General features: G+C 38.9%; 2 protein-coding genes across 3 annotated transcripts in view; one reads left to right on the top strand and one right to left on the bottom strand.

Moving 5' to 3' along the window:
- Nucleotides 1-12,426, top strand: part of aebp1a (AE binding protein 1a) — a 25,305-nt gene extending 12,879 nt beyond the window's left edge. Inside the window, exons 5-21 of one of the 2 annotated variants that reach the window (XM_082540733.1) lie at nucleotides 1,015-1,086; nucleotides 1,209-1,268; nucleotides 1,378-1,437; nucleotides 2,292-2,369; nucleotides 2,598-2,707; nucleotides 4,027-4,166; nucleotides 4,265-4,349; nucleotides 4,446-4,590; nucleotides 6,732-6,811; nucleotides 6,954-7,077; nucleotides 7,386-7,582; nucleotides 8,291-8,464; nucleotides 8,586-8,711; nucleotides 8,802-9,048; nucleotides 9,547-9,686; nucleotides 11,248-11,347; nucleotides 11,444-12,426. In XM_082540733.1, the coding sequence (XP_082396859.1) occupies nucleotides 1,015-1,086; nucleotides 1,209-1,268; nucleotides 1,378-1,437; nucleotides 2,292-2,369; nucleotides 2,598-2,707; nucleotides 4,027-4,166; nucleotides 4,265-4,349; nucleotides 4,446-4,590; nucleotides 6,732-6,811; nucleotides 6,954-7,077; nucleotides 7,386-7,582; nucleotides 8,291-8,464; nucleotides 8,586-8,711; nucleotides 8,802-9,048; nucleotides 9,547-9,686; nucleotides 11,248-11,347; nucleotides 11,444-12,012 (2,507 nt within the window). In that variant the 3' untranslated portion in view covers nucleotides 12,013-12,426. Of the gene's footprint in view, nucleotides 1-1,011; nucleotides 1,087-1,208; nucleotides 1,269-1,377; nucleotides 1,438-2,291; nucleotides 2,370-2,597; nucleotides 2,708-4,026; nucleotides 4,167-4,264; nucleotides 4,350-4,445; nucleotides 4,591-6,731; nucleotides 6,812-6,953; nucleotides 7,078-7,385; nucleotides 7,583-8,290; nucleotides 8,465-8,585; nucleotides 8,712-8,801; nucleotides 9,049-9,546; nucleotides 9,687-11,247; nucleotides 11,348-11,443 lie in introns of both variants that reach the window. The other variant, XM_082540732.1, reaches the window with a different exon arrangement.
- Nucleotides 12,427-13,939: 1,513 nt separating this feature from the next.
- The window catches only part of ddx56 (DEAD (Asp-Glu-Ala-Asp) box helicase 56), a 17,419-nt gene continuing 14,566 nt past the window's right edge, over nucleotides 13,940-16,792 (bottom strand). Inside the window, exons 14-15 of the mRNA XM_082540734.1 lie at nucleotides 15,681-15,781; nucleotides 13,940-14,200 (exon numbers count right to left, since the gene is read on the bottom strand). Coding sequence (XP_082396860.1) covers nucleotides 14,117-14,200; nucleotides 15,681-15,781 — 185 coding nt within the window. The 3' untranslated portion in view covers nucleotides 13,940-14,116. The remainder of the gene's footprint in view (nucleotides 14,201-15,680; nucleotides 15,782-16,792) is intronic.

Raw genomic sequence — 16,792 nt, 5'->3', positions numbered from 1 at the left:
GAGTTTTTTTTTTTTTTTAATTACCCGTACTACAATTGTTGTGAAGGAGGAAACTATCATAGATAGTTTTGTTTGTTTTGGGTTATTTTACAATGTGACTATAGATAGCCATCAATAAAAAAAATTTTATATCAGTATATAATGATATATTATAATTAAAAAGAGCACTACCCCCCGTAGAGCAAGGTCTATGCTAAAATGTTGATGCTTTATGATGTTTTTATTACAATATGACTGCATCAGCCAATTATGGCATCATTGTGATGTTGCAGGGCATTGTATTGTATTGTGTTGTACAGCTCTATCAGGGCTGAACAAGGACAACAAAACTGGGCGCCTGGGATTTTTGGTCCAGGCAGCCCACAATGATCAGTCAAAACAGCCTAGATGGTTCATTAAATTACTTTAGTTCATTAAAATAATGACAATGCTGAGAGGTACTATCATCCCACCGAAAACAGATTATGGGTTCAAAGGTTAGGTTAATTTGTAATTCTAAATTGGCTATAGATGTGAATATGTCAACAAATGGTTGTGGTCTATGTTTAGCTCTGCAACAGACTTGTGACATGTCCTCTTGCTCTATGAGAGCTGGGATAGGCACCAGCTATCCAAATGAGCAAGAGAATGGATGGATGGAATATAAAACACAGTTTATTTTTAGGTCCAGGTGATAATGGATGAATTCATGCGATTGCCTCTCTTGACTGAACCACATTTAAGATATATTTCAAGTTCAGATATAATAAAGAATGGGCGTTTGAGAATTTAAAAGAAGGGAACTAACCCACAAAAGTTGATTCTGAATGATGCTCAATCAGTCCTTTGCATGACTGAGCATGCATCAAGACAACTTAGAGTTAAGTTCAAATCCATTCTGGTGGGAGTTTTTCTCCATTAATATTTCCACAGTAACATGGAACTTTTGTTCTGATTAAGATGTTTTCATTCGTTTTAAAGTTTTTATCATCTTCCAGCTAAAACAATAATGTCTGATTGCTATGTTCATAGCAGATGAGGTGCCTGGCAGATATCCTGATACGAAGAAAGATGTCACAACTCCTGAGGTCATCATGTACATACCAGGTATACAATGTCATACAGTGTAGGGCTGTGTTAATGGCAATGTGTCATTTTTAAAAAAAATTTATTTGGTGATGCAGAAACAAAAAACTCCAACTGAAATCAGATCTTTGCATCTCTTTCAGAGGAATCCACCACCGTTCCATATATTGGAGCCTGGTATGAAGAATATGACTACACTGATTGTACGTCTGCTTGCCACAAATAACTAATGAAGTGTAATATATAACATACACTGCAGCTCTTCATCATGACATTAAGATAATTTTTTACTTTTTGATTCCCTGACAACAGTGGCAGCTAAAAAACAAGAAGAAGAGGAGGAGAGAGCTCTAAAAGAAAAGGCCGAAAAAGGTTTATATTTATTGTTTGTTTTTTTACATTGATAAACATCAAAACTTTAACATCATCATGTTGTAAACCTTTACCACAAACCCCAGAAGAATATTAAAATTATACATTTCTCTTTCACTCTGTTTACATGTTCAATAGTAACAATACTTCATCACGGCCTTCTGTTTTTGTTTTTTAATTAAGAAACGAAAAAATAAAAAGTATAAAACCTGCCTCATGATAAAATATGGAAATAGTATTAGAACAACTCCATCAAAACTGATACAAGTAACCGTCCACTTCATTGTACAACAGAGCAAATTAAAACATTTACTCTAAACTGTTTAAAGATTAAGCTAGAGGATATGCTCCGTTTTTGAAGTGTTTTTAAATGACTTACATCTTGCTGGTTTTGCTCTTTTTATTTGAAATCTTGGCAGAAAAAAATGTAGCGTGACACTATTATTCTTACGTCATCAGTGGTCTGTTTTTAATGAGAAAATAAATAATGAACTAGAATTCCAACAGCTGCCACAGTATCCTGTTGTGCATAGTTATGTAAAGCTCTGGGACTATTTAGGAGATATTATGGTGATATCAAAACATGCAGAAGAGGGTGACTGAAAGGATCAGTTTGATAACAGAGTTTTTCAGAACAATTTCCTGTAAAATCCAATGAAATGTGGAGGAAATTTACTCCTGATTACAAACTTAAATGCCCTGTATTTTAAAGTAAAAACAAATAATGGAACACAAGTGGAAATCAAGGTGCATATTATGAGCACATGTGGAAATAGTTTGTGTGGTGGCGGTGGTGGGCTTGAGAGCAAGTCCCTTTTTCTGACATTTACTATTTTTTTATTAATCTCTGAAAGCCGAAAGACTGAGGAAAAAGTGGGAGGAGGAGGAAGAGGAGAGACGTAAGCAGATCTCAATGCCAGCTGAACCAAAAAGTAAGAGAGTCTCTCTGTTTTGTTCACTTGTTTTTTAGTTTTAAACATTCACAGTAAAGACAGAGATTAATATAATATTAATAATAATGATAAGATCTGTAAAAAAACAAAACAATCAGCCTTATATTGAACTACAACATTTCTTTTACACTGTGTGTCTTTTTTAGTGTCTCTCAGCAACATTTGTTACACAGATTTTGTTGGTGTGTGCTCTGATTTCCCTCCCAGAATGTCCTCCTCTGGGCTTGGAGTCTCACCGGGTAGAAGATGACCAGCTGTTAGCTTCCTCTCAGTCTCATCATGGGTTCTCAGCTCAGAGGGGGCGCCTTAACATGCAGGTATACTCTAAATTCAGAACTTCCTTATCCGTATTAACCCACAACTGATATTCAGAAAAATCAACACAAAGTGCACTGGCCTTCACACAAAGGACCAAGAACCTTTCAGATGAAAATATAAAACCAAGTCACCTGAAAATTGGTAGAAAATTACAAGTTACAGTGATTTTAGTTACTGTCCTACCGTCATAAATAGACATGATATGTAGCTACTGTGTTTATGGCAGCTGTATTGAAGCACAAGAGTCAACCACTGACTAAAGCACTGTGGGGAATTTTTCATTACTTGGGATTGGGGAATGACATGCTTTTGGAGTTAGCTTTAAGCTGTCTTTAGAGGAACCCAATTTTCCAGCCCTGGAGATTTCCGCTTGTTATCCCGATGCCGCAACAGAGTGCAACACAAAGGATAATTTCATTTTGGTGTAATTTCCTTTAGGCAGCATGGTGGTGCAGTGGTAAAGATGGTTGCCTTACAGCAAAAAGGTTAGGAGTTTGACTCCACCATCTGACTGGGGTTTTTCTGTGTGGAGTGTGCATGTTCTCCTGTGGTTGCATGTGTTCTCTCCAGGTACTCCAGCTTCCTCCCACATTTTTAAAACACACAGTTAGTTGGGTTAGGTTAACTGAGGATTCTAAAATGCCCATAGATGTGAGTGGTTGTCTGTCACTCTGTGTTAGCTCTCCGAAAGACTGGCGACCTCTCCAGGGTGTACCCTGCTTCTTGCTCTGTGGTGGCTATGATAATCTCCAGCACCCCCCATGACCTTGATAAGGACAATGGATGGATGTTAATTTCATTTAATGAAACTATCTGTGTCATCCTAACTCTCCACTAATGCTGCACAGATTCGGAGAAACAAAGAGTGCACAAAACTGCATGATGCTTTCAGTTAAAACAAAACAACAACAAAAACATTCTTTTGTGAATCATCATGTTTTTATTCTCAGGACTAACAGAAAAAGCGTGCAAAATAATACATAAAAGGTGCACACTGGGACTAATTTAACTCCCCCATAAAGATGGTATTTGATGACCTCACCCTTAATTAAGAATTTTTGCACCTCAGTATAGGTCAATAAAGACAACCATTAGAATAGTTTCCAGGTTTTTCCAAAGGTAGCTGCATGGACAGAGACAACCCTCAAAAACTTCCAATGTGCACTGAACCATTTTGTCCTATGAGAGGCCCTGAAATATGACAGAAGCCTCTCAGTTGAGAAAAGAGCTTCATTACTCCTCGTAGGCTTTCAAGAGTTATTCCATCATTTTATCAGGAAAACAATGTATTTTCAGCTCTCTGTGTGGTTGTGTACAGGGCTCTGACAATGATGAAGACCTGTATGGTGGTGCATGGTGTGCAGAGTCAGAGGAGCGAGAACACTGGTTTCAAGTTGATGCCCGCCGAGAGGTGGAGTTTACTGGGGTCATCACCCAGGGAAGAAACTCTGAGCTACAGTGAGTCCTACTCCATCTCCACATAATAAAACCTTGTACAAGTGCTGCTGTGTTTCATTAAAGTCAGTACTCAGTAATTTCTTTTGTTTTGATCCTAGTGAGGATTTTGTGTCGTCCTACTTTGTGGCCTTCAGCAACGACAGCAGAGACTGGACTTTACTACACGATGGCTACGCTGAATGGGTGATTGAGCCACAACTAATTATGAAAATGTTTTCGTAACAGTGAATTACACCTTTACACCTTCTCATTTCCTTCTCCTGTGATTCTCTCCTGCAGTTGTTCTATGGCAATGTGGATAAGGAAACACCAGTGATGAGTCAGTTTGCTACACCAGTGGTGGCACGTTACATCCGTATTCTGCCTCAGAGCTGGAATGGCAGCCTATGTCTCAGAGCCGAGATCCTAGCTTGTCAGCTACCCAGTTAGTATTTTTTTAAATAGTAATATTTTAAATTAAAATGTCAGACAAAACAAAGATTTAGTATGCATTAACTTGGATTCTATTACTGTCAAGTCAAATTTGCTGTGTGGCAGGCAGGAGGAAAGACCCAAATGAAGGACTCACAGACTGAATGATAAACTTAAAGCTCAGCTTTATTTGCTAGAAAATTTTTTCTAGAAAGTAAAACTAGGAAACATGAACTAGGAAAACTAAACCAGAAACAAGCAACGAGAACATGAGGTAGAAACACAACACGAAGGGATTGTGTACGACCCAACAGAAAGAGGGGAAGACTGAGGATTAAAATACTCATCGGAGTAATCAGGGAACGGGAGATAGGAGAAACGCACAGCTGGAACTAATTAGGTAGGACTAAACTAAACATACTAACAAAGCACACAAGACTATCAAAGTAAAACAGAAAATAAGACAAGCATGCACAGACATGGAGTCAGAGACACGAGCTTAACACTACGACAGAGGGAACATAGAGATGAGGGACCAGGACAGGCACAGAGGCATGGACTAGACACTGAACAGAGGGAGCACGAAATCTAGACCTAAGAACTAAACTATTAACAACAATTCCACTGAAACATATGATAATAATAATCAAAATAGCACAACTAGTGAATCAGAACATAAACCATAATAAAGAATAATACCAAAACACAAAAAACTTGAAATGCTGGGTCAAAATGACCAAGAACCGTGACAATTATGGCTTGTTTTTACTGCTAATCCTCAAGGGTCAAATACTTTTCCCCCTGTCACAGGATGTAATATCTCAATAAATAAATAACTAAATCTTTGATTCTTTAAAGAGCTTTTTAACTTTTTATCTACTTTTAGTAGCTGTGTGAAAATTAATGTTTGAGGGTATATTTATGCAGAAATACATCAGTCTTAACATGTTCACAGACTTTTCACTTCATTTGTAGAAACTTGAAGTTTTCCAACCTTATGAGTCATGTTTTCTTCATTCCATAATACAGTATGTCACCTCATACTGGAAGGGGGGAAACAAGAAAAAAATTGTTCTTTTGCCAAAGTAAGAGTGGAAATACACAAAAGTCTGTTTCAGAATCATAGCATGAACCTCCTAACCGTGGTCCTTAAGTGTGCTACATAAGTGCAAGATAACTGCTTGTATTGCCACTAGCTTTAGGAAAGACACAACAATAACATCTACTCAGCAGCAGCTGAACGTTTTGACTGCAAAATATTGGTACTTACTCATAAGCTTGTATTTTAAATAGAAATATTAGGGTTTTTACTGTGTTATCTATCTGACAACTGAGGTTTAGGTTACTTTGAAGATCAAAATTTAAACATGTAGGTAAGTCAAAATAAGAGGGTTTGCTGTGGATTACTTCATGGGGTATGAATTTAAAACCATCAAAAGCTTCAGAATGCAACAAAATACCTCAGCCATTACGAGTGTTTTTATCAAGATGCGCTGTACAGCAGGCAGGTTTTGGACCTAGTATCCAGGATTCGAGAGGCAAAATGGGTAAAACTAAAACCCTAAAAAACATATATATGAACATACCGAAAGTAACCAAAACTCAAAACCCTGGGTTCTAAAACCAGGGGTCCTAACTGTGATGGAATTTTCTGTTAATAAAGCAACACAATCAGCTGTGGCCAAGCTTTTTTAATTACTGCATGCAGCAGAGCTAACACACATCAAACATCACAGCTCCACAGTCATGAGAGCTCTGTCACTGGGACGTCTCAGCCTCTCTTTTATACATTCACACACAACTCCTGCATTGCTACAGTTATAACAGCTTCCTGTCTCAACCCCCGCTGTTGCTGGGCAGGGATTTTCTAACTAATTCTACAGTGAATTTCTAACCACATAAAACGTAATGTGAGAATAAACTAGAAATGATCTAAAACAGTGTTTTAATTCCCAATGATTACTTGTGCCAACACTAGACCTGTTAAACATTTTTGTTTATAAGCATATTAGGTACCCTTAAATAAATTAAATAAATTATAAATGCATAACAAATACTTAAAGTGGAGTAGTGTACTTGAAACTGAAATTAAAAACTTCTGCTTAGTAAAATATCTCCTTCCCACTCTGCTAATCTCTTTGCCAACTTTTTCAGGAAGCCACCACAGTGAGAATGAGGTCAACCCATCCGATGACCTGGACTTCAGACACCACAACTACAAGGAGATGAGACAGGTCTGTTTCTCACTTGGGACACTATCAGTCTACTCCACAATGCAACATTTCAACCTTGCCTCTCTAGCAGTATGCCAAAACCTACAAAAGCAATAATGTTGCAGCAACCATCCATAAATGTGTTTTTCCTTCACTCTTCTAGATGATGAAGGTAATAAATGAGGAATGTCCCAACATCACCAGGATCTACAACATTGGAAAAAGCTCCCAGGGCCTGAAAATGTATGCCATGGAAATCTCCGATAACCCCGGGGAGCATGAGCCTGGTAGAGAGATCTATAATATTTTTACTTAAGTGTAATTCTCTCAGCTGAAGCTCATCTTAGAATTGCATAATTTACACAGATTATGGTTCACCGTGAGACACAGATCTGAGTGTCATTACACTTGTTGCTGGCAAAGTAATATTTTGTTTTTTTGACTTGTAGACATTGCATGATGTCTGTCATTTAATGTACATGTATAACGCTTTGCATCTTTACAGAGCAATGTAAATAGGTTTTACCACATTCAAGTGGCTCTTAGTCCAGAAAATAAATTGTTAGTTGCGTTAATATGTTGTCTTTTTGTTTAGGTGAACCAGAATTTCGTTACACAGCTGGCCTCCATGGTAACGAGGCACTTGGACGAGAGCTCCTCCTGCTGCTTATGCAGTTTCTATGTAAAGAATACAATGATGACAACCCAAGAGTCCGTCGCCTGGTGGATGGTGTTAGAATACACTTGGTGCCCTCACTGAACCCGGATGCTTACGAGCTGGCCTACGAGATGGTACAATCAAAGGCTTCAAACTTTGTTTAGTGGCACATACCGCAAACAATATGGAGAAAAGTGAAGCAATTGTGGAAGTGCCTTAAACCTACAAACTTTAATGTTCAACAAGGTTGTAAAAAAGGTCGAGCAGTCTGTGGAGAACAACCCTCGGTTCCATCAACTCATAGCTTATAGATACCATTTTTAGTGCAGAAGGACAATAAAATAGGTAACATTGTAAGTCAGGCCTTACTTCTTACTGACAAGTCACTACCATATGAATATCTAATATCTGCCAGTTTCATTGCTAAAAACATGCTAAAGGCTTAAAAATCCTAAGCTCAAGGTTTCATCAACAAGATTTCCCAAACCAGTATGATACATGATGATGCCTGTGTCCGCCTTTCAAAGTAACAGTGGCTGTAAACATCTTTTTGTTTACAGAGCCATAATCAGTATGAAATTTTTGATCCAAATTTAGTATCTCATACCAGAATTTCTAATTTCTTAAATTAGTTACATTAGTTTAGAATACAGTTTTTAATGTTTTTTTAATTAAGTTGTTTTCTACAAATCTTGCATTTATAAAAGGAATTTTGTTGCTTCGTCTCATGTCTGAGCCTACTTGTCTTCACCACAACTGACAGATTTTTCAAAACACTGTAGAAAAATTATTCAGAGATCCCAGAGAGCATGAATGACCTAACACCATCCTCACTCCTGCAGGGATCAGAGATGGGAAACTGGGCCCTGGGCCACTGGACTGAAGAAGGTTATGACATCTTCCAGAATTTCCCAGATCTAAACAGCATCTTGTGGGGAGCTGAAGACAGAGGCTGGGTGCCTCGTATAGTGCCTAATCATCACATCCCCCTTCCAGAAAACTTTTTGAATGGCTCTGTGAGTTTGTTTACCGTCCTTTGGGATTGTGTGTGTGTGTGTGTGTGTGTGTGTGTGTGTGTGTGTGTGTGTGTGTGTTTTAATTTACTACAAATTTATTAGCAATCTTTATCTCTTTTAGCTTGCAGTTGAGACAAAAGCTGTAATTACCTGGATGGAGCGCAACCCTTTTGTTCTGGGAGCTAATTTGCAAGGAGGCGAAAAACTGGTCACATATCCTTTTGACATGCAGCGCCCACCAATTTCTGTATGGCTCTTTTACTAAGAACACCTAACAAAAGCACTCTTTGGCAGCTGTACACTTGTATAATAACTCTATGCTGTCTTAATGTTTAAGCTAACTGACAACCGTCGTTGGAGAAATAATGCAGAAATGAACGAGGACACCTGGGCTCGCATTCAGCGCCAGAATGAGGGTGCTCTGAGGGAGACTCCAGACGACGCCATGTTTCGGTGGTTGGCAATGTCATATGCCCACAGCCATCTAACCATGACAGAGACCTACCGAGGTTCCTGCCATGGAGATGATATCACTGGAGGACAGGGGATCACTAACAGAGCCACCTGGAAGCCAGTGGTGGGAAGTAAGTGTTAACATGACACAGCAAAAAGGTCGTAAATGAAAAATATTTCAGTCAAGACCATTAAGGGGTCTTTCTGTCTCAAATCATCACCTTAGAACATCTCCTGATCGACCATCTCCTGTTTGCATGAAAAGTTTATGGTCCAAAGTTTGACCATTTATAATTTTACAATATTGCTGGAAAATGTACATTTTTTATGTGTCTTTCCTAATTTCTTACCATCATTGTGATGGTAAGAAAAACCAGTGAAAATGCCATGTCAAATGTCTTTATTAATATGACAATCATTATAAATGTTTAGGGTTGTTTATTAAAATTTTTATGCAAATCAGAAACAGTCGACCAGAATTCTATCACAAGATTTATCCTTAAATATCAAGGTTATCAAAAGGCTATTTTTCTGTTTCTCCAAAAATGGACAAATAAAATCATCTAAATAGCCAGATGATATTACAACTGAAGGAGAATATTTCCTCTAAAACACAATCTCCTCCACAGGTATGAATGACTTCAGCTACCTGCACACAAACTGCTTCGAGCTCTCCATCTTCTTGGGCTGTGATAAGTTTCCCCATGAGAGTGAATTGCCTCTTGAGTGGGAGAACAACCGTGAGGCTTTGTTGTCCTTTATTGAACAAGTGAGAATTTTATTTCATTATATTTACACTCAACAAAAATATAAACGCAACACCTTTGTTTTTGATCCCATTCCCCATGGGATGGACGTAGAGACCTAAAATTCATTCCAGATACACAATATAACCATCCCTCCCAAACAGTGGTCACAAATCAGTCCAAATGTGTGGTAGTGGGCACATCTGCTATATTGAGATAATCCATCCCACCTCACAGGTGTGCCACATCAGGATGCTGATCTGACATCATGAGTAGTGCACAGGTGTACCTCAGACTGCCCACAACAAAAGGCCACCCTGGAATGTGCAGTTTTTTGCGCTATTGGGGGTCTGGGGACCCAGAACCGGTCAGTATCTGGTGTGACCACCATTTGCCTCATGCAGTGCAACACATTGTCGCATGGAGTCTATCAGATTGTCAATTGTGGCCTGTGGAATGTTGGTCCACTCCACTTCAATGGCTGTGCGAGGTTGTTGGATATTCGTGGGAACTGGTACACGCTGTCGTATACGCCGGTCAAGCACATCCCGAACATGCTCAATGGGTGACATGTCCGGTGAGTATGCTGGCCATGCAAGAACTGGGACATTCTCAGCTGCCCTCTGCCCTGAACAATGTGAACCATGATTCATCCGTCAAGCGCACACCTCTCCAACGTGCCAGATGCCATCGGATGTGAGCATTTGCCCACACAAGTCTGTTACGGCGACGAGCTGGAGTCAGGTCAAGACCCCGATGAGGACAACGGGCATGCAGTTGAGCGTCCCTGAGACGGTTTCTGACAGTTTGTGCAGAAATTGTTTGGTTGTGCAAACCAATTGTTCCAGCAGCTGTCTGGGTGGCTGGTCGCAGACGATCTTGGAGGTGAACCTGCTGGATGTGGAGGTCCTGGGCTGGTGTGGTTACACGAGGTCTGCGGTTGTGAGGCCGGTTGGATGTGCTGCCATATTCTCTGAAACGCCAGTGGAGACGGCTTATGGTTGAGAAATGAACATTCAAAGCACGGGCGACAGATCTGGTTGACATTCCTGCTGTCAGCATGCCAATTGCACGCTCCCTCATTGCTTGTGGCATCTGTGGCATTTTGCTGTGAGACAAAACTGCACATTCCAGGGTGGCCTTTTGTTGTGGGCAGTCTGAGGTACACCTGTGCACTACTCATGATGTCAGATCAGCATCCTGATGTGGCACACCTGTGAGGTGGGATGGATTATCTCAATATAGCAGATGTGCCCACTACCACACATTTGGACTGATTTGTGACCACTGTTTGGGAGGGATGGTTATATTGTGTATCTGGAATGAATTTTAGGTCTCTACGTCCATCCCATGGGGAATGGGAGCAAAAACAAAGGTGTTGCGTTTATATTTTTGTTGAGTGTAGTTAAAAATTATATTTTCATGTCAGTTGCTTATCTGCTTTAGTGGTAGCTGAACGCAAGCTTTTGTCACGAAAAGTCTTGTACATAGCAGCTTTGATATGTCATTGACAAACGTGGAAATTAATGTTTTCTACATGTGAAATTTCCTTAAGATTCACTGGGATGTACTTTTCTTGTGCAGGTACATCGCGGGATAAAGGGTATTGTGAGGGATATAGATGGAAATCCACTTCCCAACGCGACAATATCTGTTGAGGGGATACGGCATGATGTTAAAACTGGTAAACTATTTTATATAGTGTTTCAGATCATGAAGATCCAGTCATTCGTTTACAGCATTTTTTAACATGACCTTTTTTAATGTAACCATTGTATAGCTGTGGGCGGGGATTACTGGCGACTGCTAAATCCTGGGGAGTACAAGGTAACAGCCAAAGCTGATGGCTACACCCCTCAGACACGGCTCTGCATGGTGGGCTATGACTCCGGAGCAACACCCTGCAGTTTCACCTTAACCAAATCCAACTGGGATCGCATCAAGAAAATCATGGCACTCCACGGCAAAAGACCCATTCGACTCATCACCAAAGCGAATGTAGTGAAAACAACTGCAGCCAGCACTGTGGCAGCCCCCAGCATTGATACAGAGCTTGAAAATCCCGCCAACACTCACGACATTGCGCGACGTAGACGGCTGCGGCTGATGCGTATACGGAGGCTGCGTTTGCAGAGGTTACAAGCCAGCCTTAGAACCACCCCTGCGACTACAATGACAACAACCACCACCACAGCATCCACCACTCTACCACCTGAAACCAAGAGAACAACCTCATGGTATGACTCTTGGTTTCCTGTGGATGAATGGTCCACTGAAAACCCATTCGACAGTGTTGTCTTTGACTCAGTGCCCACACAGGACTATCCTTTTGAATACACTATAGACTGATTACTGCACATACAAACCCAGATCTATCTTATAGAAAGTCCTTACTAACCAAATCTGCTGCAAGATCACAGCTTTAAAACAAAACAAAAAAAACCCACAAAAAACATCTTTAATGATTTAGCTTGGACAAAATAAGACTTGTTGGCAGCATTGTGTATTGAGGGTTACATTCTTGGGAACAAATATTTCTTGGAGAGAGATAAAGAAGAAATGGAAGTCTCTGCTGAGCAAAGACTACACAGCACATGTTTAATTAGCTCTATGTTAAATTAAACATACAGTATGTTCAATAAGACAGGATTAGGTCTGTCTTCATTTTTTTAATGGCTTCATAGAATCATTTCTGGCTTCAATTAAACTGATTTATTGTACTGCTGAATGCATTGCATTAAAATGACGTTATTTTCTAAATTACTATAGTCTATGTATTTATTTATAGTTCAAAGAAGGTCCGTAACAGTTCACTCATGGGGAAATGTGCCACAGATGTAGATTGTAGATGTAGTTATTTATGTAATAATAATGGATTGCATTTTATATAGTGCTTTTCTAGACACTCAAAGCACTTTACAATTATTCATTCACTCTTCTTCTATTATCTTTCTATTATCTTCCTTTTATTCTCTATGTTACTTGTTAAGCACCTTGGCATACCCTTGGTTTTTAAGTGTGCTTTATAAATAAAGTTTATTATTATTATTATTTATCACTCTCACATTCACACACTGGCAAACCATAGTTGTAGCAGACTTTTTGCTTGTTTTTTGTTTGTTTTTTAATAAATAAACCTGTCTTTGATGGGAGACCAGAGTGCCAGACAAGCTACCCCTGACTTGGCTTTTACTGCTCCAAGATCAGTTACCATTACTACATACATATGCAAAAATAGATAGAGTATTTTGCTAATTTTAGCTCTATTTCCTATGATATGAACAGGTTTTCTCTTATTAATTACCTTGAGCAACAGTTATGATGTAGAGGAGTAGAAAACATAGAAACCTTACTCTTACTGAAGTCACCTGCAAGCTTCATTTGTAAGCTGCATTGTAAAAGGAATTGGTGAGAGAGATTTTGAGAGAAATTTGCCTCAAAAGTGTTACAAATGTGTATAACATGATTGATGACAAGCCTAGAGTAAGATTTGCAAATGTGTGTGGTGATTTGTGTGTAACTTGAGGTCTCACAATGCTCCAATCCACACAAATACTAAACAAACTAATCATAAAACAGTTGCACAAACACATACAGCCAAACCTGAATAAACAGTGATCATTTATACCCAAATTTCTTCCAAAAAGCTTCCTGTGCATATAGATGTCTCCCTAATGCAAATATTCAATTGCGTATCCTTTTGTTTGGCAAATCGCTGAAACTCCTTCAGATTTAATAGTCGTCTGGCATGGACCTTGGTCTTCAGTTTTACAGAATATTAATAGGATTCAATTCAGGGCTTTGTGCAGGCCAGTCATTTAATTTGGCTCATCTGGATGTAGTTCTACACCAAGGGTGATCGTTTTGGCAGGTGAAGCGACCACCCAGAAAATAACTGGTTTACAAGTTACTTATAATCCTATGGAGTATTAGATTGACCCACTCAAGATCCTTACCCTCCATGAACTTTAGAGTTTAAATAAACCATACTTTTAACCTAAAAGCATTTTCAGATCAAAATTAACAACTACTAAGGACTTAGATTCTAGGTCTAAAAGGTTAGAAACCTCAGTTTTAGCCTCTGGGCTTCTGAGTCAAATACACAGAGAAAAGAGAGAAGTCACGAGACAGACCAAATTATTGCCAAGTAACAAAGTACTAGAATTTCACTCAGGGAAACTAAAGTTTTCTAAACTTTACCAACGTTCCTTTGTTTTAGGTGTCATTTTGCAAACATCAGCATGCTAATGCTCATCGAATTACAGCACAACAGAGACACTGTTTGACAAAAAATGTATTCCAACATGTGTAATTATACAGAGCAAATGCACTGTGTATACAGTTAATTATTCAATGGATCAAATAAAACAGATATTGCTAATGAGATATAATAGACTGGTGTATGAGTGTAATAACATTTGCATCTCAAACGCATTCAGGTGTGTTCCAACGGCTATGACTGGCTCGCTTTGCCTTTTCTGTTTTTCCCTCCAGTGTACTGGAAACTCTTCAGTGGGTTCTTCCCCCGGATGTTCTTCTACCAAAACCAAAAGGGAACACATTAGCTCAGAACAAGGGGGTGATTTCATCAAACTAACTGGACATTTTTGTTTTAATATACATTTTATATTGTGAGCTTTGTAAAAGACATAAAATGGCATCTCACTAATATCAATTAGGGCTGCACGATTAATCGTTAGAAAATCGCGATCTCAATTCATACTTATGTGCGATCTCATTTCCAAATGACAACAATTTAAAAAAAAAAAAAAAGACGACGACGATTGTACCGCATTTTGATCCGGGACGTACTCTGCATGAAAACAAGCGCTCACTCTTCCTGCTCAACAAATGACAAGGGCGGAGCCTTATACCACGTGATACAGAAGCTGTGCCGTGTGATGCTAAAATTAGCAGGGAAAAAACAACGGAGAGCACGTCAGGGATGACGCGAAAGTGACAGGAGAAAATCCGTCTTCGTCAACCACCCAAACACCAATAACAGGAACCTTATACAGCGCTTCCCTATACACGTCGAACTCCCGCAGGCACAAAGAAATTACGGAGGCTATCACTTATCACCTGACCAAAGATTATGGCTCCCATCAACACTGTGCAAAACGAGGGATTTAGGAAAATGATCAACACCCTAGACAAACGCTACACAGTGCCGTCCCGCAACTATTTTTCTATTGTTGCACTACCTGCTCTATACACGCAGCGCCGAGCAACGGTGGAGACGGAATTTCAAGCAGTACAACAACAAAACGTGAGACATTTGTTGTTTTTATGTTTATTTATTGTTTTTATGTTCAGTCTCAACTGTTACGAAGTTGATGTGCAGTTAATAAATGCAATAAATATTTGTACTGGAAAAGAAAATCGTGAGAGAATCGTGATCTCAATTCTAAGCCAAAAAATCGTGATTCTCATTTTATGCAAAATCGTGCAGCCCTAATATCAATATAAATAAAATTGATAAAACGTGTCATCTAAGAGTGATGCTCAAAACTAGTTCATGCATTTATTACATCTAGGCTAGACTATTATAATTCATTATTATCAGATTGTGTCTTTTATCCTGCCAGCTGCAGTAGATGTCTGCCCCTCCCTGTTTCTGTTAGAGGTTTCTTCCTATTAAAAGGAAGCTCCTTCTTCCCAATGTCACCAAGTGTTTGCACACAGGGGGTCGTTCAACTGTTGGGGTTTTCTTCTGTACTATCATAGGGTGTTTGCCTTACAATATAAAATGCCTTGAAGCAACTGTTCTCATTTGGTACATTATAAGTAAAAGTGAACTGAAATTTAGAAGTAAGAAAATAGTACAAACGCTCACAACTCAAATTGCCTGATTTTGTTTAACTAAAATCTAATAGATATACAGTTTGTTTTCACAGTGAAACAGAAAATACATGACAAAAAATATGCCAAAAAGGTGAAACCTGGAACAGAATTCAAACTATTACACAGATCTGTGGCGTATCAAAGATCTGGTGTCCCTTCCAACCAAATCTCACCTTAAAACTGCTCTTGATGACTCCTCCTGGTCTCTGTATCTCTTTTCTCCGCCTTCTTCTGCTTGTCAGTGGATGTACCACGCCCTTCAGTGCCTCAGGAACTGCAGGAAAGTGAAATGAAAATGAAAAAAAATTGCATACTCAAATATACATCGATACATTGTAATTAGATCTTCCAGCACACTGATGCATCCTTATAAAATAAATTAATCCATGAAACATACTTAGGAGTAGAAAGCCACCATGCTTGCCCTTAGGGCTGCTCGATTATGGCAAAAATGATAATCACGATTATTTTCACTGAAATTGAGATCTCGATTATTTGACGATATTTATTTAACCCTTTAAGACCTACTACAGAACCAAGTCCGCCAGAGCTTATATTATTTTTTTACATGTTGTAGTGCCATTTGTGGGAGCATTTCAAGTTGCTATACAACTGTTATAGCCCATATTTTAATAATATGTATGCATTAAGTCCATAGTAACTACATTAATTGCAAAAAAGTGCAATAAACTACAAAAAAATTGAAAATCGTTTTTGGGGTTTTTTTTTACATATATTTCTACTTGGAGAAATTTAAGAGGTTTATCCCTCAAAACTTTAAATACAAAAAAGTTGCAAAAAATAGTTTACAACAACAGGAAATTTATTTTGAGTGTCTTCATAGTTTTATTTTGGAGATACAGCAATTTTTATATACTGCAGGAAAAATGAAAAAACAATCCTATGATGCAAATTTGCAAAGAAAACAGCAGGTGCATCAAAATAAACTATTTCCAGCAGTGCAATTCAAGTTCTAAGCATCCCAGAAACTATTCAGAAAAGTCTAACATGACCAGTATAAGCCTATACTGGTCTTAAGGCCTTAAGGCCTACAAGTAAAAAACTACATTTTCCGCGAAAATGACGTCACTTCCGGTTTCGGCCAGGAAATGGCGGACATGCGACAGTTCGCGCTGACGTCTGTTTCACTGTGGGAAGTGTTACGAACAGCTGATCGGATCGGCAAAGCGTGTTTCTGGAATATTATGTTTTTGTTCCTGCAAGCGCTTTTTATGCAATTTTTGCAAAGCTTTATGTGGAAGGAAACCGTGACCGAGGACAAGCT

The sequence above is a fragment of the Aulonocara stuartgranti genome (assembly GCF_965226115.1).
Source record: "Aulonocara stuartgranti genome assembly, chromosome: 7".
Taxonomy (NCBI): domain Eukaryota; kingdom Metazoa; phylum Chordata; class Actinopteri; order Cichliformes; family Cichlidae; genus Aulonocara; species Aulonocara stuartgranti.
This window is presented reverse-complemented; position numbering and strand designations above follow the sequence as displayed.